This window comes from Dama dama, chromosome X (assembly GCF_033118175.1).
Source record: "Dama dama isolate Ldn47 chromosome X, ASM3311817v1, whole genome shotgun sequence".
NCBI classification, from domain to species: Eukaryota; Metazoa; Chordata; class Mammalia; order Artiodactyla; family Cervidae; genus Dama; species Dama dama.
Genome location: NC_083714.1, coordinates 66,195,961 through 66,221,040, shown reverse-complemented (window position 1 = coordinate 66,221,040; position 25,080 = coordinate 66,195,961). Strand labels below are relative to the sequence as shown.

At 34.4% G+C, this 25,080-nt stretch overlaps 1 protein-coding gene across 1 annotated transcript in view; it reads left to right on the top strand.

Annotated features, from left to right (window-relative positions):
* Positions 1-25,080, top strand: part of DIAPH2 (diaphanous related formin 2) — a 964,220-nt gene that overhangs the window by 465,427 nt on the left and 473,713 nt on the right. Inside the window, exons 21-22 of the mRNA XM_061136610.1 lie at positions 6,373-6,474; positions 20,135-20,374. Coding sequence (XP_060992593.1) covers positions 6,373-6,474; positions 20,135-20,374 — 342 coding nt within the window. The remainder of the gene's footprint in view (positions 1-6,372; positions 6,475-20,134; positions 20,375-25,080) is intronic.

Below are 25,080 nucleotides of genomic sequence, written 5' to 3'. Positions count from 1 at the left end.
GAATACATCTAAGCCCATTGAATTTGTTCATTATTTCATATAGCTGAACAGAGAAAGAAAAGAAATGTCACCTGCCAGGGAGCCTGCAGTATGACTTAACAGGTTATCTGCAGCTGGAAGAGAAGCAAAATAACAAGTTTCCCATTCAGAGCTAAAATCCTATTATAGGCTTGATTCATTCTATAATAGTTATTTTCACAGTTAAAACTTAAAATTGAGATGGAGAGTTGAAAATATGCAGAGTTGATATTTTTAATAATGGTAGCAACATTTTTAATCTTTCTAATTGAGTTTCCCTGTAGGGAAAATTATGAAAGTTACCAGTCTGATTCTTTGTTTTCCTTAATAACAGACTTCACAAAAAATCCCATTAACAGAGAAAAAATGTTGAAAAACAATTTATATATATATATCAGAAATATTCTAGAAAAGTAGAAACAACACCTTGGTATTTACTTACCTTTCTATTCTATTAAAAAAAATGATGTTAATGAGGCATAGTAGTAGGTGGGCTTAATTTCATTTGATGTTTTTTTTTTTTTTTTTTTTTTGTTTTTGGTTTTGGTTTTTTTTTTTTTATTATTATTATTATTTTTTCCAGTGGGTTTTGTCATACATTGATATGAATCAGCCATAGAGTTACACGTATTCCCCATCCCGATCCCCCCTCCCACCTCCCTCTCCACCCGATTCCTCTGAGTCTTCCCAGTGCACCAGGCCGGAGCACTTGTCTCATGCATCCCACCTGGGCTGGTGATCTGTTTCACCATAGATAGTATACATGCTGTTCTTTTGAAATATCCCACCCTCACATTCTCCCACAAAGTTCAAAAGTCTGTTCTGTATTTCTGTGTCTGTTTTTCTGTTTTGCATACCATGGAATATTACTCAGCCATTAAAAAGAATTCATTTGAACCAGTCCTAATGAGATGGATGAAGCTGGAGCCCATTATACAGAGTGAAGTAAGCCAGAAAGATAAAGAACATTACAGCATCATTTGATGTTTATATTGCTATATCAATATTGATTTTTCTTTTAGGTCAAATGACATGATATTGTAAATCTTTGGACTAATCAGTACACAGCGGGTGCCATTGCAGGCATAGAGCTTAGTGGAAACGCAAAATTAGTGGGAGGAGAGTAAAGATAAATAGAGACCAAATCTACTTAAAAGTAGATTGAGATACAGTTGTTTTCCATGGGACATATAAGGTTATATATTGCCTACTCTTTTTTTTTTAATTTAAATTTGGAAACATTTATAATATATAGTGTACTATTTAACCTGCTTTTAAATATACAGTTTAACTGGTGTTAAGTATATTTAAATTGTTGTTCAAACATCACCACTATTTCCAGAATTTTTTCATTATCCCACACAGAAATTCTGTCCTTTTAAGCAGTAACTCCCCGTTCCCCTCTGCCCCCAGCCCCTTGTAACCTCTTTTCTATTGTGTCTAAGAATCTATTCTAGGTCAGTGGGTTCATACACTGTTTGTCTTTTTTTGTCTATCTTATTTCACTAAGCATAAAATTCACAAGATTCATCAGTGTTTTAGCGTGGATCAAAACTTCCTTTTTCTAGTGAATAATATTTTGTTGTATGCATATACCACATTTATCAATATATCTGTTGATGAAAAAGTAGGTTGTTTCTGCCTCCTCGCTATTGAATAACAATGCTATAAACATTTGTGTACACATAACGGTTTGAGATGCTGTTTTCAGTTCTTTTTGCTACATACCCAAGATGGAATTGTGGGATCATACGGTTAATTCTATTTTTAATTTCCAAGAAACCACCAAGCTGTTTTCCACAGTGCTGGTGCCGTTTTTACATTCCAACCAGCAATGCATAAGGGTTCCTATTTTAATACATCCTTACCAACAGTTTTTATTTCCCACTTTTTGGACAATAGCCATTCTAGTGGGCATTGTAGAAATGGTATCTCATTATAGGTGCTTTAAAAAATGCTATTGTAAATGGAATTGTTTTATTAATTTCCTTTCAGATTATAGTGCACAGAAATACAACTGATTTTTGCATGCTGATTAAGTATCCTGAAACTTTGCTGAATTCATTTATTAGCTCTTTCAGTTTTTTGTTGGATTATTTAGTGTTTTCTTCATATAAAATCATCATCTGTAAACAGAGACAATATTTTTAATTTTCTAATTTGAATACCTTTTATTTCTCTTTCTTGTCTAATTGCTCTGGTTAGTACTATGATGGATAGATGTGTTGTAAGCATTCACCTTTGCCTTGTTCCTGTTCTTAACAGATATGATTTCAGTCTTTTACTATTGAGTATATTAACTGTGACAACATCTTTTTTTTTTTTTTGACAACATCTTTTTATATGGTCTTTATCATGTTGTGAAAGTTTGCTTTTATTCCTAGTTTAAAGAGCATTTTTTTTCTCACAAATATGTGTTGGATTTTATCAAATGCTTTTAAGTATTAGTAGAAATGGTCATATGAGATGTTTTCCCTTTATTCTATTAATGCGGCATATTACATTGGTTGATCTTTCATTTGTTTTTGGACAAAGAGAAATAAACACTATTTTTAAACATTCTACAAAATAAGATGTTTACTCACTGGATGATATAAATCTGCATTACTGAAGGTTCACATAATAAAAGAATTAGAGACCATGCGATTTTAGCTTAGCCAGATTCCTTCCTACCCTTTTTTCCTGTATATTTTAGGTAGAATAAGTTCAATATGGGGGAAAAAAGTGGCAAAAGATTAAAAGTGCAAATAGCTTTGCACAATTTTCCCACCCAAAATATAATTAAGTCACAAAAATTAAAGTTTCGGCTTGCTTGTTTTTTTGTAATATATATATTTTTCATTGAAGTTTAGTTGACTTACAATGTTTCAGGTGCACAGCAAATTGATTCAGTTATCCAAGTAGATATATATTATTTTTGAAATTATTTTCTATCATAGGTTATTGCAAAATATTCACTATAGTTCCCTATGCTATACAGTAAACCTTTGTTGTTTGTTGTATATCTATTTTTTAATTAGAAATCTAGCATTCTATTCATACTAAGTCAAAGTGGAGTCAAAATGTCATAATTTTTTTAGTTAGGCAAAAAATCATAAGTTTTCTAAAATATATATATGTTATACATATTTTATATATGTATACAAAAGCTTTTTTACTTACACTTGATAAAGCCTTGAAAAAGAACATCAAAAAAAAGTGAGAGATGGACAAATTGGAGAACAAAAACTAAATGAAATGGGAGCACTCAATATAAAATAGAAAAAGTGAAACAAACTAGATAAAAGTAAAAGATCATCATATTTTTATATGTTAAATCACCCCTGCATTCCAAGTATTATTTTAGATCTGTCTATTTCTTTCTTCAACTCTGTCAATTTTTACTTCATGTATTTTGGATAGGAATATGTTCATAATAATTATATCTTCTTGATGGGTTGAAACTTTTAATAATATATAATATCCTTGTCTCTTGTGACCTTTTTGTGATTTAAAGTGACAATTTTAATTTGACAATAATATAGATACCTCACTTTTTTTTTTTTCTCTCTACTATATACATGCCATATTTTTTCCCATGGTTTTACTTTCAATCACTTTGCATCTTTTTATTGAAAGCATGTAGACTGCATATAGCAGTATGTTTGTTTATTTATTTGCTTGTTTTATTGAGGTATAATTGACACATAATTTTGTTTACTGCCCTTTAGTTTCTGCTTGTAGGGCCTCCTTTAGTATTTGGGGACAGAACAGGCTTGCTAGTGATAAATTATCTCTTTTCTTGTTGCTGTTCTTATTGTTAATTTGGAAATGTCTCAGTTTTTCATTCTTTTTTTTGTTTTGTTTTGTTTTGCATTTCAATAAAACTTTATTTACAAAATAGGGTTAGGTTTTTCATTCTTAGAGGATGGTTTTTGTGGGTATAAAATTCTTGTTGATAGTCTTTTATTTCAGCACTTATTTTATCCCACTACCTTTTGACTCCAATGGGAGAAATCATATAATAACCCTATTGAGAATTCCTTAATTGTGACAATTCACTTCTCTGTTACTGCCCTAAAAATTATCATTTTCTACATTTGACACTTTGATTAGAAAGTGTCTCATAGTTCCTTGATGTCCTGCTTGGAGTTAATGAGCTTCTTAGGTGTGTGTATTTACATATTTCGTCAGATTTGGAAAGTTTTCAATCATTATTTATTCAAATATTTTTTCTTCCCTTTCTCTTTTGGTAATCCTGTGATATACATGTTGGTATGCTTGGTGTCCCAAAGATCCCTCATGCTTTGTTTATTTTTGTTCATTCTTTTATCTTTCTGTTCCTTCGACCTAATAATATGTTTCCTTACCTTCACGTTCATTGATCCTTTCCTCTGTCTGCCCATATCTGCTGCTGCTGCTGCTAAGTCACTTCAGTCATGTCCCACTGTGTGACCCCATAGACGGCAGCCCACCAGGCTCCATCGTCCATGGGATTTTCCAGGCAAGAATACTGGAGTGGGGTGCCATTGCCTTCTCCGGTGCCCATATGTACTCCTATAGAGTAAATTTTAAATTTCAGTTATCAGTACTTATCACTTTCAGAATTTCTGTTGGATTCCTTTTTGTAATTTCTATGTCTTTATTATTCTTGTTCTATTCATAATATTATTTTCCTTTCGTTATTTGTCCATAGTTTCCTTTAGCTCATTGAGCATGTTTAAAACAGTTTATCTAATATATTTGATTTATAACTTTAGATTCTGAACTTCTTCCAGAATTCTTTCTGTCAAAATTCTTTTTTCCCTGCAAGGGCATGCTTTATTGTTTCTTCTCATGCTTTGTAATACTTTTGTTGAAAACTGAAGATTTGAATATATTATAACTTTGGGACTCTAATTATGCCACTCCTTAAAGACAGCTGATTTTTGTTTCCTGAGGACGGTATCCCTTGTGTGTGGTCACTCTAGTTTGGGTTTCATTATCTCTTCAGTCAGCCAGTGATCTGACAATGCAGGCTACGTTGCTTCAGTCATGTCTGACTCTTTGTGACCCCATGGACTGTAGCCCGTTAGGCTTCGCTGTCCATGAGGATTCTTCAGGCAAGAATACTGGAGTGGGTTGCCATGCCCTCCTCCTAGGGGATCTTCCTAACCCAGGGATCAAACCTGTGTCTCTTATGTCTCCTGCATTGGCAGGCGGGTTCTTTATTTACCATGAGTGTCACCTAGATTTGACAAAGATTTCCTTAGTTGTCTGGTTCCAAAAGGCAGTAGAGATGTTTCTGCCTGTTTAGATCTTCTAATAGATGCCATTAGGGAAACCTGCTGCAACCAGAGAGTTTTAAAACCAAGGCACCTACCAAACCAACCAGAATGCACATTTCTGAATTCTGGAGAACAGGATCCCCATTGCTCACCCTGGCATCAGCCATTCCCTTTTGCATCTCAGGCATTATTCTCACAGTGACAGGAATGGCAGTCCACACCAGTATTCTTGCCTGGGGAATCCCGTGGACAGAGGAGCCTGATACGCTACAGTCCACGGGGTTGCAAAGAGTCAGGCACAACTGAGCGACTGGCACACATACACATTGTATGTGTGTGTATATGTGTGCATTTGTGTGTGTGTGTGTTTGTGTGTGTATATATATTGAAGTTCTGAAAGATAGTTTTTAAGTGAACTACCTGAAAGATATCGGAAACTCAGACTCAGTGTTGGACAAAGATGTGGCCAACTTTGAGGTGGTAAAGTTGAAATAGCTGGGAAAATGATGTGTGGACTGTAGGGGCCAAAGCTAGGCTTCTTTCTTGGAAAATTGTTTTAGAAATTGGAAATCACATAGAAGAACAGGATAGAAAAAAAATACAGATATTATAAATAATGGGAGATTATTTTTATAGGCTTGATGTGGTTTGTAAGACTGAAAATGATTCCAAATTTTGCCAATATTGAAGAGTATAGTTGATGATTATTATTACTGCACATGAGTAAATTCTACATAGTATTTTTTTGTTTTTTTAGAGATTGACTAATTATCATGACAGGAAATAAATCTTAAAATTATGGTATGTGTTTAAGACCTAGAAAGTCAGTCAATTTTGTAATGTTATTTATTATCATATGATTTTTTAATTTAACAATTATATACTATCGTGCAGAGAAACCAAACACTTCTATATATTTATTCACATTAAATTGTAGCTGTTTTTTGGTTAAGTTTTTGGGGAGAAGGGGAAGATACCCTGGTACTGTGACAGAAACACAATCAGAAATTTATCCACTATACTAGTTAATCACTTTTATAGTTGTTAATGTATCTTTTATAATCCTAATAATGAAATACTAAACTGTTATGCTTTTATTTCCTTTTAGAACCTTGTAAAACATCTTCCTGAGCAGAAGGTACTCAATGAACTAGCAGAGCTGAAGAATGAATATGATGACCTCTGTGAACCTGAACAGTTTGGAGTTGTGGTAAGTATCTAGCCTAAGGGCCCACAGGCTCAGCTTGGAGGTAACCCTTAACAGAAACGGGTCGAACGAGGGGGAGACATTTCAATTGCTTATATATATATTTTTTTCTACCGTATAACTGTATGACTTATGTAACATTGGCTGTTGGAAAAAAAAAAAAAAAACCTTATTACTTATAATATTATTGAAAAATAAAGAAGTTAAGATCTACATTATGAAATACCTCACAACATCTCAGGGATCTTCCTCTATATCAATGCTGATATTAGTATTAATATATAAAAATAACACATTATTCTATTGACTATTTTTCCTTCTATTTAGATCTTGCTATTAGAATTTGGCTTTTTAATAAAGTTAGGCTTCTTAAGGGTAGAAAGATGGAAACTGTTATAGATAATTAGAAATATTCTAGAGTCTCTTTAGAATGGTATATATTGTATCAGAAAAAAGACAAAAATTTTCAGATTTCCCGTAGAGTTTCATTAATTGATTAAAACCATTAAATACACAGTTTCAGCTGGAAATGAAATTTCATAAATACATTTCATGCTTTAGTGTGGTTAAATAATTACTGAAATGAATTATGTTTTTTTCTTTTTGAATTGTGTTTTCTTATCTCCTCTTCATTTTAAAGGGTATAAAATAAGACTAGGTGTAGATTATGTATTAAAACTATAGCATTTTATATATATATATATATACACACACACACATATATACGTATGTATATATGTATGTATATATATATGTGTGTATATATATATATATGTTTCAAGCTTTTCTCAAAACTGCTATTCAAATAATTGACAAAAAGATGGTGGGTATGATGATTTATTTAATTTCCTAGAGAAAAGCTATTTTTGACTGTGTTTAATTCAAGTTTGGTCTCATATTAATAAACAGTTCTATTACAGCTTTCAGTTTTACCCTGGCTCTCTGACCATTTTCCATCTGCATACTAAGACTTTTAAAAATTACCATTGCACTTAATAGTCAAATATTCTGCTTAATCCAGAATAGTTTATAACCTCTTTAATAGTAATACATTTGATTCGATCTGATTGGCACTCTGCAATTTAAAAATCCTGTTTAAAGTCAAAATGTGATAGATAGATAGAACAGAGAATATTCCTTTTGAACATATGCAATAACTGCTTACCCATATTTAGAGTTTATTAGTTCTCAGATACAGCACTACATATGCTGATGTAGGAGGGTTCTGTCAAATCCTTGAAAAGCAAATCAGGAATGTATATTTAGGGTGAAATAGAGCATGTATAGATACCTGAAAAAACTATATCTCTCATTTTTGAATTAAGCAAATTAACTAAACTGACCGGATATTATTTATTAAGTAGCAATACTTTAACACATATTAAATAATAACATTTTCTAGACACTTAAAACTTAAGCTACTAAAATTCATATTATAATTGAAGCAAGGTTATATACCATCTGAGAATTCAGCTGTGTCATGATGGTTATGAGTTTTACAGTAGGTACACTGCAGTTTCTCCAAAGCCATTTTTTTCCTGAATGCAGTTTATCTTGGAAGATGTATTAGTTTGCCAAGCAAGTCCTTCAAGAGGAATATCCTTGGTACTACACTGAGGAAATGAAGTTTGGGGACATAAAGAGCAATATACCTTCTGAACTCAAAGCAAAATAGGAAAGGAAAGAGATTTCGTGTTTATGCATGCAACCATAAATAATTCCGGGGCTGTGAGCATGAAGTCACCCGGTCCTCTTATTTACTCTCCCCATCCTTAGCTACATGTCTATAGGGAAGATAGTCAAGGACATTTCTAAGTAGTTTATGCTATATAAATTATCTAAGGCAGTATCAATCAGGATTTGTCTGGTCTAAATATAGTTTAGATAGTCTCATATCTAGCGAAAAGTTTCTTGAAATAATGATATAACTTAGTCTTTTAACCATATATGTAAGCATGTATATCTTGTATATCATAGCCAGTATATAAGTGCTTATTGAATTTTAAGATAATTATTAGAACTAAGTATGAGCCTGAGATTAAAAATAGCATAGCTTAGGTCTCAAAGTAAAAATTATGTTCAAATATATTTCTTCAAGTCTATGCTGAAATTAAATTCACTCCTCTGTGGAAATGTCCAAATACTTTTTAATCCTGGAAATATATGGACAGCCTACATTTAGGACAACTTTGGACATCTATAGAATCCTCTGCCCAAATGAGAAAGGTCCCAAACTTGTTGTCTTGCTTTTGCTTTCTTCTGCCATCAAAATTATTAGTCTTCTCCAAAATGTATATTCATTGTGTGATTTCCATATTGAAATCCTTCAGTGTCTCCCAGAGTTTACAGAATAAAATCTGAGCTCCTTCACATTCTCATTGTGCCTCTAACTCTCTGACTTTATGTCTCCCTGTTCTCTTTAGCAAACTGAATTGGTGTCTTTATGACATTTTAGCTTTTACCTCGGCGGGACTCTCATTGCCATTTCAGCAGTTATTTTACTTGTTCTTAATTCAGTGGTCTTTTGACTATACCGTATCTTATCTGCTTTCTTCAAGTCTTTTCTCCCTCCCCTTCCCATTCTTTTCAACCTACAGACAACCTGATCTCTTACCAGGGAAATGAGAAAGCAAATAGGTGCTAGAGCAGTATCTCTTCTACCCACAGTTGTTATCTCTACCCATATCTTGTGTTAACCTCTTCTCTGTCAAACCTCAGAAAAAGGGATACTTTATTTATTATGACTAATACAGTTGTTGTTGTTAATGATAGAAATAAGAATGTATTGAGGTGTTACTATGTCCAATGCCATATGCTAGGTGTTTTTACTCGCACCATCTCGTGAATTCCTCACAGCCCTATGAGACTGGTATTATTGTTGACTCCATGTTACAAATGAGGATAGTGAGTTCAAGGGAGGTTCTGGACCTTGTTCACAGTTACATAGCAGTAGGTACAGAATTTAGTCCCAGGCAGTCTAATGTCATGGACTGTGATTTTAACAACTGTGTGCTTATGTGATTTTAACAACTGTGTGCTTATGTGTACATGTGCATGTGTGTGTGAAGTCATCTACTACATACTAATTTGCTTGTCTCTCTGTAAGGCATTAATTATCCCCTGCCTACTTTTGTTCTATTTGTCTGTTGCCTCTTCAGTTCCTCAGTCTCCACTCTGCCCTTCTCTTCAGAAATAAGAATCTTCTTAAGTCATTCATTGCCCCAAAATATATGAATGGATAGCTGGATGAATAAAAAACCCTTCACTGGCCCTGAGGTCCATGATAAATACTGCCCTCTCTTCATTACCTAACATGAGTTTTTTCAAAGAGTAGTCTCTTTTTGTTTTCTACTTCCTTACCTCTAGTTACTTACTATTCAGGAAACAGCAATCAGAATGCTACCTTAAATAATGCATTGAAACTGATCTAGGAGAGATCATTAATTAACTCTTAATTGCATCTAAAATATACAGTTGATCTACTGACTTCTCTTCTGTGCTGTTACTACTGTAACCCAAGCCAGCATCATCTTTCCCTTAACCATTATAATATACTTTTAGTCTGTTTTCTCCACTTATGCTTTTGACCTTTTTCCAAATCAGTCTCGGCACAGCCCTTGATGTGACATTTCTAAAGTACATTTGTGTTGCATCATTATTTATCTGCTTAAAGCATCAGTGCATTGTTTTTTGAATTTACCATGCTCTTTCCTGTCTATGGACCATTACACATGCTGCTCCCACTTACTCCCACTCCTGCCTGTTTCTCTCCTGCTTATTCTTTGAGTCTCTGCTTAAATTTTTCTCCCCATTATGCTCTCACTCACTTACTAGGCCTCCCTATTAAATTCTCTCAGAGCACCTTTTTTTTCTTTTCCTTTCTCAAAATTATCATGGTTTTTAATTAAATGTTTAATCACAAGGTTTTTTATTGAATGACCCCTGCTAGATTACAACTTCTTTAAATGTCTGTATTATATTGATTTAATTCACATGATATACTTACCGATGTTTGTTGAATGTATTAGCTTGAATGCAAAATCAAGTGGGCTCTTTTTATTCCTAATTCTGTATTCATTTGGTACTTGAACATTGAAGAATTTAGATTCCTTATTGAGTCCTTTTCTTTCTTTGCCTTCTCTAGTGGTAAATACTGTTTCCTAATTTTACTCCTATCACCCTGCCAATGTCCTTTAGAATTTTCATTATTGTATAACTTCCTGGATGATAAAAACAAAATCTCATCCGTTAGAGATGTACATATGCCAGAATTGCGATTCCTCTTGCAATATTTACTAAAATCTCATCAAACAAAAGAAAAACAGTAAAACTGGCAAGACTAGGGAAGAATCAGGCTTTGAATTTTTGAAAAAAGATAAACTTACCTGAGACAGTGACTGGGCTGCTAAGATTTCTGTAAACTTCCTTTCCCTCTTTCTTTTTTATCAACCATATCATTGGATTTGCTTATTTTCACATGTCATAAATTAAAAAGAAACCAGAAAAAAAAAGAGAGAGAGAAGAAGAAAGAAACAAAAAAATCTAGGAACCTTTCCTGTATCTAGAGGCAGGTTTCCTGGGAAGAGGGATATGTTACTTCCCACACCATCTAGGATCAATAATCCTTTTCTTTGGGGGGTAGATTGGCTGCATAGCTTCCTACTGACTTGTCCTTCAATCTGCCTCCCACAGAATTGAATTTGGTACATTGTTGTAATTATGTGCTGTACCTGTACTGGGGGAAAAAACACAGATCTTTGAAAACTCTGCCGGTTAGAACCCCCAGCAGGAGCTTTCAGACTCTTCCCAGTGTGTTTGCAGCTCAGCTGTTCTTAAACCTTAGAGCTATGGAAATTCCCACTTGTCTTGCACTGTGGATGGAGACCCATACTGTGTGTATCTATTAAAGTAACACATCTTCTGAGAAAAAGAAGGCAATAATTAGTTCTCTTAGTAATGGGTACTTTGTTTTTCTGACTTCAAAATTACCCATATTTTTCAATTAAAAACTTTCTAAAGCTATAATCTAAGAAAAAGATGTTGAGATAGCCTTGTGCATAAAAACATTTATAATGAAAAGCAAAGATTATGTGATACTGCTGACAGCACAGTTAATTTTTTTTCTTTTTCTGCATAAATATGTGAAGGCGGGAGGAGTAGATTTATGCCTATAGTTGGAACTATAGCTATAAAATCAGTTTGCTTTGTAATTTTTTTGAAGCCCCCCAAGAGCTTATGAGCTCTATTCAAGATAGCTTAATCAGGTGAAAAGGAAATTCTTAAAAGCTTTTTTTTTTTCCTCCCAAACATCATCAAAGGCAGTTAGTTTGGATGGAAAATTGTAGCTCTTCTGTTCCATTAATATTAAATCATTATTCAAGTTTGCATGTTCATTGGGAAAATTTCATTTTTCTTTATCTGCTTTCATTCAAAGTGTTCAGTGTTTTGATATGTAATGCCTTGATTGTTTCTATTTTCATTCCTTCTGTAAATATGAATGCTAGCTCTTATTTCTAGATGTGCCTTCATTTTTATCTGAAAAAAAAAAAAGATGGTTTAATAATTGTGAGATCAGGTAAAAGAAAACTCACCATGGTGTGTTCTCAAAGCCATATATTCAGATTCTGGTTCATTTTGTTAACTTCTCATAATAATCCATTTTGTGACAGGATTGCTTTTTTTCATCAGTTTTTACAATAAAATGAGACAAAATAAAACCATCTGAAAACTGAATATTCAGATGAAGTCTGTGGATGTCAATCAATTTTTCTATTGATTGCTTTTCATTAAATATTTTAAAAAATGAAAAATTAACCCATTTCCCCTATCCATATATCAGTAATCCTTTAAAATAACAGTCTCATATTACAGGTGCTCTAATGGCCGTTCTTGGCCTCAGACAGTTGTTAGAATGATGTTTTGAAAATTCTTTATCCATTTCTTAATGTAATTCTTTTGAGCTTTCAGTGTCTCTTGGGGTCAACATTGTTATCATGTTCTGTTCCAGACTGAAAATGAGTAAATATTTGTTGATGCATAATTTCCACATATCACTCTATTTGGGGAAAATACTCTCTGTGAGCACATCATTGCTTTTCTGGGATAGAGTCAGTTTTCAAAACCCTGTTTTTCCAAAGGTTCATTTAACAGATTACCAATGACTCTTATCTCTCCTGACATCTAATATACAAACATTTGCCATTGGCTCCATACAGCAGGTGCACTTGTATTGATGATTTTGTCCAGTCTGAGTACTAGGTGTATTGCAGAAAGTACAATAGTGAGCAGTAGAGAGCCTACTCTGGAGGGGGTTATGTCCTAAAGAGAATAATAAAATGATTTATTTAACAGGGAATCACAGACGTCCTTGTTTTAAATATTTCCGTGCTTCCAAACATTTCAAGGCCTCACAACTTTTATAGGAAGATCTGCCTGCTCTCTAACTTAAATTGACTCTTCTTTATCGTCACTTCATCATGTCACCTTTGTTATATTCACTGATACAAAATTATTCTGTAATTTCAATGTATATTGGGTCCCAATAGTATTTAGGTATCGGGGGAAACACTTTTGTAACAAATATGTATTTATTACAAATATATGTTAATTCCCATGAATCTTTAATATTATATATTGAAGATATTAGAAGATCACGTATGCTCACATGTGATGGCAGTTGAAAATGTGTTTCTTAGCAGTGAAAAATGAAAGAAAATAGAAATCACCTTAAAAGTGAGTGACATATGACTTCAGGAGTGGCATAGGACTGCTTTCTCCTCCTTCACACATGATTGTTACATTGGATGTTTTTTCTTTCTGTCTGGAATCTTATGGTAGTTTGGCAGAACATCAATATTCACCAGCTGCATAGGTAGTAAAGTGTATAAAATTCAAATTATATTAACAAAATTGTGTCTAACTCTTTGGAGAAATAACCAACTTGTGGCTGCTCTCACTAAAGCTGTCAGTGTACTTTTTTTTTTTAATATAGTGCAGATCATCTGAAGACATGATAGTTGCTTGATGTGATTTGATAGACAAGTATGTTGTAACACAAATAAATCCCCTACATAATACAACACCTTGGTCAGCATCCCAGAGCACTTCAAGGAATGAATTATAAAACAAAGGATGCCAGTCAACTAAAATGCTGCAAGGGACCACAAGGAAAAACAGACATACATTTCAGCCAAGTTTTTGTTCCTTTTCCTTATATCACTTAGGTGCACTCAAGTTCCTTTACGAGACATGAGTCTTTTAATAATTGTAACTGTGGCTGGGGATGTCACTCAGTGCTTCTTATGATTTCTCTGCCTCAGTTATCTAAGACATTCCCTTACACAGACAAATCCTCTAATGGAGATTCAGCTATTGTCTATCAGTCTACCCTGCTCTGATCATAAAAATCCATACTTCTGACTGCAGGAAATTCTATTAGTATGATCAAAGCATACTGTCTTGTGGCTTCTGTTAAGAGAGTCCATATAGTTTCACCTCCTCCATAAGTCTCTTTATTTTTATAGTAACATGTTTTCACTGCTAACATTTCTAGTGGAAAATTTATATGATGCATTGAAATCGACGGAAGGGAGCACTGCATGATACTTACAAAGTGCTCAATAGATATTGAAGGCCATCTTCATCAAGCCCTAGTGACACACATTCCTTAATGGATGAGAAAACTTCATCTCAGGTTTTGGAGAACAGTCAGGGACCATGGTACCTTCTTGGGGTAATTTCAGAGAATGAGTAAAGAGAATAATAGCAATAATAGCTATTGTTTTAGAGTGATTCTATTGTGTCAGCTATCATGACAGCAGTTTTACACATAAGGTCTCATTTGTCTTACTGAAACATGTATGAATGACTTAAGGAATACATTTTACTGGTAGAGAATAAAGTGTCAGAAACACTTGGTAAATTGCATTAGATTGTAACTATAAAGTAACACAACTGTAGTTCAAGTCCAGATCTGTGTAACTCAAAAGTCCCATTTCTTCTACTATAATTTACCTTCTGAGTCTAGAGAATACAGAGAATGATTTCTTTCCCTCTCTGAGCATTAAGGGGATAATTCTCTTGAACCTATCTTTCAAAATAGTTATTTAGAGCTCTGAATTCAGGCTGTTATTGAGCCTTGGCACTATCACTGGGATGATCCTTTTGGTAGCTAATTACTTTACATAGGAAGTAGGATACCTTCTTACTGCCCCACATCAGCCTACTGTAATGCCTCTTTACACTGTGCATCTGCTTCCCAATCCTGTCCTTTGCTGATACTGGACTTTCTGTTTGTATTAATGAGTACCTCCATTTATTCACTAATTTTATAAGATTTTCTTTCAAATTACATATGATATTTATCACCTGCTCTGCACTAAATTTTATTTTAGTGGGTAAATGAAGGAAGAGATTTTGCTAGATCAAAGGGCAGCTGTGATCCTCTTATAATGCACAACCTCTTCCCTGAATCAGGTTGATTGGTGATAGATTTTATCCAGTAATAGCAGTCAGGAAAAGTAATTCCCTAGGATTTCTGGTTTGACATCTTAGCTGAAGACATCATTTTGGGGACAGTAAAATATTACCATCTGTTGTTAATTTTGTTCAATAGGCAACCTGCCTATCTTCCTTGGGAGAAGATCTAGAAAATAGTCAGCTAGCTCAGGAGTGCTTTTAAAATCAATCAGCAAATATTTGAATGTTTAATATATGCAAGGACCTGTGTTCAGTGCTACACAAGAGGCAGTCTTTGATTCTTCTGTCTACATCCTCATCAACAACCTGCCTCCCACAATATTCTGATAACTCTGAAATCTGCCAACTCTGATACTTATCTCCTAAATTCAAGGACTGAATTTCCAAATTCTACCAGATATTATAACAATAGCTAAACTCAAAATATCAGGAAAGCAATATTATTTCCCTATTACAGAGGTTCATTTTACTATTCATGTGACTATTTGGAGGGGCGAATGCTGGAAGGATCAGGGAACACATTTAAATAGTCAGTTTTAGTGATCCAACCTTGAAGTATGTAAATTTTAAGCTTGAATGATGAGAACTGAAAATAAGAGCCAATTCTAAGTAATTCTTCAGGTTAAAATATAGGCAAGGAATGGTATTAAATTACACTGTGTTTTCCGTGATTTCAACATGACTTCAAGGTTTGGAGTCTTAATGTTGTTGCTTAATCGCTAAGTCATGTCCTAATCCATATCCTGATAATGGGAATCTAATAGTGTCTTTGTTAGAAGTAAAATACACTGGTGTCTGAAAGGATGATGAACCAAGTTCACTTAAATGCTAATAAAAATGTCTTGGTAACATCCAACTAATGGTTTTTATTTGTGGATCTCACACTGTTTACCTCACCTTTCTACAACTCAAGAGATAGAGACAAAAAAGGAAGGAACTAATGTATATGGATCATATGTTTGGCTCCTACCTAATTTTCAAAACAAGACTGCTTAACAGGACCTTCCCCTTCATTACAAATGAGGAAACTGAAGCAGAGAAATTAGGTGGATTAGCTTTACACAATCAGACTCTGCAAAACTGTCTAGATTCACTCATTTGGTTGAATTTGCTACTAAGCCGTACCCTACCAGCCCCCACTGCCTTAGTCCCTGGTTGACTTACTGGAGTATAGATCAAGGGAAGCAAATTCATCTACCCTCATTTTCTGAAACAAACATAAAAACCAAACAGTAAGCCAAACCAAATTGGCACGTCTTTCTGCCTTCATTAATGCCAACAGTATTCTACCTCACAAAAGACTAAACACCATGGAACCATCTTTGACTTTATCCTCCCATAACTGGTCATTTACTACTAAGTCCCTTTGCTTCTTCCTTAATTCTTCCTCTTGTGTATGTTGCTTTCTTTCCCTTTCTACTGTCAACATCCTAGGGCATTACCTGTTTCTAAGACCTTTTGAAAACTTAACTAACAGTATTCCTGTCCCTAGTCTCTTTTTCAACAAGTCATACATACCACTCTCAATATGACTTAAGAGGTGGCCTGGTGTAGAGTCTGAATTCTGCAGCCAAAATGCCTGAGGTCAGAATTTCAACATACAATTTGACTCTGTACAAGTTATTTAGTATTTCTGTGCTTCACTTTCCTCATTTTTAGGAGACTAACGCGAATAACGTGTTTTCCCGGTGGCTCAGATGGTAAAGAATCCACCTGCAATGCAGGAGACTCAGGTTCAATCCCTAGGTCAGGAAGATCCCCTGGAGAAGGGAATGTTTCCCCACTCCAGTATTCTTGCCTGGACAATTCTATGGACAGAGGAACCTGGTGGGCTACAGTGCATAGGGTCACAAAGAGTCAGACATGACTGAACGACTAACACACAATGTGAATAACCATTTCCTAGGGTGGTTTTGAGAATCAAATCCACATATATGTATGTAACAGATTTCAAGCACAGTGACTGGCACAGAGTACTCAATGTTAATTGCTGTTATTGTTACTATAATTATTAAAGTACTTTCGGTCACATTATTTTGGTTGGGGGTGGTTTTGGAAAAAAAATCAAATCCATGCTGTTTTGGGTTTGTAGACCAAGCATTGAAATACAAAGCCCAGAAACAGTAGACCAAGCATTGACATACAAAGCCCAGAACCAGATATGAATGCAACACAGATATGAATGAAAACAAATGGTATTAGAACTGAAGCAAGACTAAAAATATCTATGTAAGCTTAGGTTTTAAATTCCTTGTGGATCTCACACCAAAGCCACCCTGGTGTTCAGGGTTCCTACAGATCTTACAGGGCATAGCCAGAAGGGAGGTATATGGTGACTAGCACCTGGTCCAGGTAGTTCTATTGTTTTTTTAACCATCAGGGAGACTGAAAAATTCCTACTTCTTAAACATATATTAATAAAATAATAGAAAACATGCTTCTGTGCTAATGATAGCCAGGTAACAGTAAAACGAAAGGAAAAATTAAGTGGGAAAGGATTTGGAAACAGGGATAAAGGCATAAATGAAGGCAGAAAAAGACATAGGACCTTGGATAGATTCCCACACAAATTTACATGTGGGAGATTAGATTTGTTCATTCATGGAGACTTTAATGTGGTTAGCTTCCAATTTTTATGGCGTTTACATGGACTCTAAAGGGACTTTAATTCAAATTCTGCCCCTAGGTATATACCTCATATATTCCTACCCTATAAACCTTTTCTCACTTCATTCTTTCTGTCTACAACTTCTTTTTGGTCCCTGTTTGTTTTTGCTTACTCACTCACTTTCTCTCTCTTTCTCTCTACTTGCTTAATTTTTATTTATTTATCCATTTGTATCCCCTCTACTATGAAGCCTTCATTAAACGTTGTAGTCATAGAGTTTAAAGTTTTGTCTTATTTCAGTGCACATCTCCAGCACTTAATTTCTATTTACCCATTTAGAATCATAGGCTAATTTTATTGTTAGCTATAGTTATCAAGTGATTGTGTTATGAGTTTTAGGCTACATTGGACACTTTTTGTGAGTAGATGGTATGTCTTATACTTACTATGCGAGTACTGAAAATAACAGTAGGATGCTTTGAATATTCCCCTGATTGTGTTTTCGCAAAGCTATTGATGAGTGATATGACCTACATTTCAGACATAGTAACAGGGATATTCCCAGTAAACTTTTATGCATCTGCCTATGAAAAGCATGAATGCATATAGGAGGACTAGCAGACAGCAAAGGTTAATTTTTGGAGAGGCAGACACCCATGGTTAATGACAAATTTTATTTCAAAGAGGAAAAATGATAAATTATGCTTTATTTTTGTATTAGAGCAGATAGGGTCTATTTGACAACTCGTTTTGCTGCTTTTGAGGGGTATTTTGTCTCCTTAAGAACTCTTAGTTTAAGAGTCCTTAAACTAAGGACTCTTATTTATGTTGTCAAATTATTTTCATGTTGTCTACAGTTATCCCTTGCCTACTCTGTGACTGGCATTTGTATTTAAAAAAGCTAAGCTATATGTAAAAAATAAAATAATTAGGATTGTTCATAATTTCATTGTGTATGTGCTTGTGTATGTTCTTATGTGTTGACCCTTCACCCACCTCTCTCCCAGAATTAATTTGGTGAATGAAAACTAGTTAAATGACCTGGAGTTATGGGAAATTAAAGACTGAAAGAAATTATTATCATAGGAACTATACCAAAGGGAATAGAGAATGTGGACCCATACTATGAAACAAGTAAAACCTAATGAACTGTTTTGAAGAAAACCAATATAGAATTCTTGAATAATGTACCTAAAAGTAAGTTCATGTACTTTTACCATAACTTATTTAACATCAACATTCTGTCAAGCAGGTGAAATTCTTTAGAGCATATATAAATATTTAATATATTTTATTAATATAGATCATAGGTTTAAAATTATTAGGTTCTCAATCAGAGCTAGTCTTCTAGCTCTGGTTTCAAACAGCATAGAAATAGGTAATAGTGAAGCCACATTTTTTTTAGGAAATGTATTTCCACTTATATTATCTGTCATCATATATATGTTTTTTTATATGTGGCCCAGCTGTTCATTCAGCTCAATGTTATATTTGTGCATTTTCATGGTTCACCTCAGGGACAGATTTTTGTCACTTTAAATGTTATTGGTGACTAATGATTATGCAATTAACATATAGCAGCTGGCTAGCTTCAATAATATTTTCTTAATGCTATAAGTATGATTTCATTCATTCTTTGAAATCAAACAGCTATTTTTTTAACGTTTGAAAAAAAATACTCTTTTGAAACGTCTAAAACAGAATAATATTTGTTAAAGTGTTCTGGAGAAGGAAATACAACTGTTAAAACCCAGAGAGAATTCATTTTATTCAAAATTTTTACAGTATCATCTATAAAATGATCCACACTAGAGAGAAAAATAATGGGCTTTATATATATATATATTACTGTGTTATATATATATTTATTTATTTACATGTATATATATAATCTTTTCTTTTTATTTATTTATTTTTTTTATTAGTTGGAGGCTAATTACTTCACAACATTTCAGTGGGTTTTGTCATACATTGATATGAATCAGCCATAGAGTTTCACGTATTCCCCATCCTTATCCCCCCTCCCACCTCCCTCTCCACCCAATTCCTCTGGGTCTTCCCAGTGCACCAGGCCCGACCACTTGTCTCATGCATCCCACCTGGGCTGGTGATCTGTTTCACCATAGATAGTATACATGCTGTTCTTTCGAAACATCCCACCCTCGCCTTCTCCCACAGAGTCCAAAAGTCTGTTCTGTACATCTGTGTCTCTTTTTCTGTTTTGCATATAGGGTTATCATTACCATCTTTCTAAATTCCATATATATGTGTTAGTATGCTGTAATGTTCTTTATCTTTCTGGCTTACTTCACTCTGTATAATGGGCTCCAGTTTCATCCATCTCATTAGAACTGATTCAAATGAATTCTTTTTAACGGCTGAGTAATATTCCATGGTGTATATGTACCACAGCTTCCTTATCCATTCATCTGCTGATGGGCATCTAGGTTGCTTCCATGTCCTGGCTATTATAAACAGTGCTGCGATGAACATTGGGGTGCATGTGTCTCTTTCAGATCTGGTTTCCTCTATTTACATGTATATATATAATCTTATACAGCATTCCTTATCTTACAGATGAGCTCAGTGAAAATGTTGCGGCCTCGACTCAAGAGCATTCTTTTCAAGCTCACATTTGAAGAACATGTAAACAACATCAAGCCAAGCATCATAGCAGTAACGCTGGCCTGTGAAGAGCTGAAGAAAAGTGAAAGCTTTAACAGACTTTTAGAGTTAATTCTTTTGGTTGGAAACTACATGAACTCAGGCTCAAGAAATGCCCAGTCTTTGGGTTTTAAGATCAACTTTCTCTGTAAGGTAAGAGAACATCTTATAATGCCAGTTTGCAACAATAATCTCATCTATGAAAGAGAAGTCACTTTAAACACCAATAGTGTGTAAGCCAAAAAAAGTATGCTTTAAAAGGATGAATTTTATGGCATGTGAGAGCTGGGTTCAATCTCTGAATTGGGAAGATCCCCTGGTTAAGGGAATGGCCACACACTCCAGTATTCTGGCCTGGAAAATTCCTTGGACAGAGGAGCCTGGCAGGCTACAATTCATGGGGTCACAGAGAGCTATACATGACTGAGTGAAGTCATCTTTAAAACAGATAAATGATTTTTTAAAACCTTACTGTAATAAAATCTCAAAGACTGCAAATTCTTCTATGGTATACTGTTCAGCTCTTGCTGATCAAATCTTTGTGGAGTTTTTAGATCCAAAAAAAATGGCTTTTATAAACTAGATGCAATGTTATATTTTAATCCCTTCAAACTTATTTTGTGTCTGTCCAGAAAGTATTTGAGGAGCTAAGTTCAGTGAGGTAATAGCCAATTATTTCTTTCTGAATATGCTTTGCTTACTCTAGAAGAGAGTAAGAAAATAATACTCTTTTTTGTTGAAAGTGTTGTATTAATAAACTTATACTAAGAATCCAGTGCAATAACTAAAAGCTTTTTAAAAATTAACTGATAATCCTCTTATTGTTTTGATTAAACCATTTCATGGTATTGTTCTCGAGGTTTTAATTCTTATGAAAGGTAAACAAAGAAACAGACAAGTGATGATATAGGTCCATTTCTAGGTTAGTGCAAACTACCATATTCAAGGGAAAAACCTGTCACAAAAAGAAAACTGAACAGACTCTGAGGGGAAGGCCTGTAAGAAAGCTAGAGACAGAAATCTGAAAACAAGCAATCAGTTTTTGACATCTCACCATTGTTTCACTTTGTTTTTTCTTTTACATCTGAAAACATTACAAAACTTTGGTTAGTTCTTGAAGTATATTATTACAAGAATCCCCAATCTAGGAATGGATATAAATTTCTTCTCTATTTATGCATTAAATAGATGTGCATTACATATAAATGTGCTAGCATTTTAATATGTATCAAAAATGATTTGCTCCTGGTTGTTCTCTCCCAGATAGATATAAAGAATAACATTTGTAGATAAGAAGATGCATAATGGAATTGTATTGTTTACTCCTGATTTATTTTTGAGAGGCATAGGGAAAGATGGGAAGATAGGGAAGATGGTCTGGAATGTTAGATTTTTGTTAAAAAACACACATTTTTAGTCCCTCTTCTTGTGATATGAGGGGACATATGAAATTATTTGATAATGCCAATGAGAATGAAGCAGTGCTTGTAATAAATTATAATAACTCACACCCTGGTTTGGAGGGTAAAACTAAATAAGACTTTTCATTTTATTGCACATCATATACTCTAAACTTGTACAAGCATCTCTTCTCAAGATGTTAGTTGTTCAGAGTATATACTGTAGGCACAGTGAATGAATCTTAAAGTGTTCTTCGTTGGTGATTGCAAAAACATAAATATCATTGGAAATTTGTATTGTTAGTCTGTTTCACATTTAATTCATAAAAAGAAGACATTTAAAACAAACTGTCCTAATTTAAATAAATATGTACCTTTTTAAGTGTCTTAATTTCACACTATTCAAATTAATAATGTGAACTGATTTTATTGAGGTAATAATGAATAAATCATTTATACGTAGGAAGAAAAGATTCCATTAATCTCACAGGATTGTACAGTTGCTCTTATATTTTGGATAGAGGCTTCTTCCTGTCATCTTCCTATCAAATAAAAGTTCTTCCACACAGCGCTGGTCTGACATCTATCACTAGAAGTATGCTCAAAGGATTCAGCACAAAGATTTTTGCCAACTTCAAATAAAATAAAAAATATTCTTGTGGGAAATACTAGCATGTAGTAATAGATGCTGTAAAAGAGAAAGAAGTGAATGTTTAAATATCTTTTGCCCTCTCCCATTTTTCAGTAGGATTTTTATGTTCAGGGGAATACTTGTCATTAAGAGAGAGAAATATCATATATATGTATGATATTCCCACAATATCTAGGATTAAAAAGATGTTCCTGAAATGCAAAGGATTCTAAGTAGATATAAACGTCTAAAATGAGAGAAATTTACTGAAGTATGTAGAAATAGTTAGCTTAAATTTATAATCTGTTGGAAATTGAGTTAACTACTGATGTATGATTGACTAGAATTGCTGTTAAATTCCAGTTATATTTTAAAAGATTACTTGGTTGATTTTTCTTAGCATTTTTCCTTAATAAAGATAGCAGAGAGGGCTTTCTTTGCTGGGTACTGACTATACTTTTAAAATGATATCACTTGCCTGCATATATTATTCTAATGATTATTTCCTTTCTTGGTGAATTTAAAACTGTATTCTTCTACTTTTCATAAGAAGCTATAGATTATGTTAAAATATTAACATAGTTTAAAAGGAGCCATGTCATAAGCAGTTAAATTTATCAGATGTTTCTTGTAGTAAAATGATATTAAAAATTCAGATGGTCACAATAAGTACTACCCTCATCACAAAATGCTTTGCTAATTTGCAGCAGTGTGTTATCACTGTAAGTCACCAATGTAGGGTGTTGAACTGTAATAAAATAATTTCTCTGCAGATGAGTTTCCAATGTTAGCTTGGCCTATGCTTACCTGTTGATTATTAAAATTCTAACCAATAGTAATGTTGTGCTTCAGGGTCATTTGTTATTTTTGTTTTCAGTGTATAATATCATATAATCTACATCAGAACAAAACATTTAAAAATACTTAGCATAGCTTTCCCTAGACACTGTGCTTTGTGGGTATATCAGATAAGGAATGTGCTTTGCAAGGTAAAAGAGGAGAATGAAAAAGCTGGCTTACAACTCAACATTCAGAAAACTAAGATCATGGCATCTGGTCCCATCACTTCATGGCAAATAGATTTTGGGCTCCAAAATCACTGCAGATGGTGACTGCACCCATGAAATTAAAAGACACTTGCTCCTTGGAGGAAAAGTTATGACCAACCTAGACTACATATTAAAAAGCAGAGACATTAGTTTGCCAACAAAAGTCCGTCTAGTAAAAGCTATGGTTTTACCAGTAGTCATGTATGGATGTGAGAGTTGGACTAAAAAGAAAGGTGAACACCGAAGAATTGATGCTTTTGAACTGTGGTGTTGGAGAAGACTTGAGAGTCCCTTGGACTGCAAGGAGATCCAACCAGTCCATCCTAAAGGAGATCAGTCCTGAATATTCATTGGAAGGACTGATGCTGAAGCTGAAACTCCAATACTTTGGCCACCTGATGCAAAGAACTGACTCATTGGAAAAGACCCTGATGCTGGAAAAGATGGAAGCCGGGAGGAGAAGGGGACAACAGAGGATGCGATGGTTGGATGGCATCGCCGACTCAATGGATATGAGTTTGAGTAAACTCTGGGAATTGGTGCTGGACGGGGAAGCCTAGTGTGCTGCAGTCCATGGGGTCACAAAGAGTTGGACATGATTGAGCGACTGAAGTGACTGACTTGCAAGCAACAGAAAGTGACTCTGCCTGACTTAAGCAAAAAATGGAATTTATAGAGAAGAGCTCACCCAGAAAGTGAGGAAAGCCTGAAGAAATTGTCTGTTAAAATAGCACCAATTATAGCAGCTTTGAGAATGCTGAAAGCAGGAATGAATGGGAAGTCTTTGAAGAAAGTTGTCTCTAGGGTGTATTAGTTGTAAGCATTTTATTCCTTCTTTCCCTGTGTTTAATTCAAATTCTAATTAGAAAGAGAGACCAACTGGCCTGGTGTAGAAACTTTTGGACACAGCCAGGGAAGGAGAGGGTGGGCTAATTGAGAGAATAGCACTGACATATGTACAGTACCATGTATAAAATAGATGGCTACTGGGAAACAGCTCTATAGGACAGGTACTTTGTGATGACCTAGAGGGGTGGGATGTGGGGTACATGGGAGGGAAGCTCCAGAGGGAAGGGATATATGCATACCTGGGGCTTCCCAGATGGTGCTAGCGGTACAGAACCTGCCTACCAATGCAGAACATATTAGAGACCATAGTTCCATCCTTGGGTTGGGAAGGTCCCCTGGAGGAGGACCTGGCAACCCACTCCAGTATTCTTGCCTGGAGAATCCCCTGGACAGAGGAGCCTGGCAGGCTACCATACATAGAGTTGCAATGAGTCAGACACAACTGAAGCGACTTACCAAGCATGCATGGCTGATTCACATTGTTGTATTGTAGAAACTAACACAACATTGTAAAGCAATCATCCTCCAATTAAGAATTTTTAAAAAATGGGAAAAAAATTTAAGATCTCAGAAAAGAAAAAGAAGCCATTTCAAGGAAGTATGAAGAGAAATAAGAGTTTAGTTATATAGCAGTCATGAATAGGGAATTTCAGTGATAATTAAAGGAAAAACATCTTCAGCTTCTATGTATCCCTTGTTAGTTTTATTTTTCTTGTATACTTGCATTTTCTAGTATGCATTTTGGAATGTACACTGATTACGTATTTAAAATTGATAACTATAATCAAAAAGTACAAAAGGTCTGTGTAAATAAATAATAGTTACCAAAAATAAAAATGAAAAGGAATATCCCTTGTCCAAGTGAAGGCATGATTGGTCATGCCTTAAAGGAGTCTATTAACAAGGATCAGGATACCAAAAGGTAGAGAC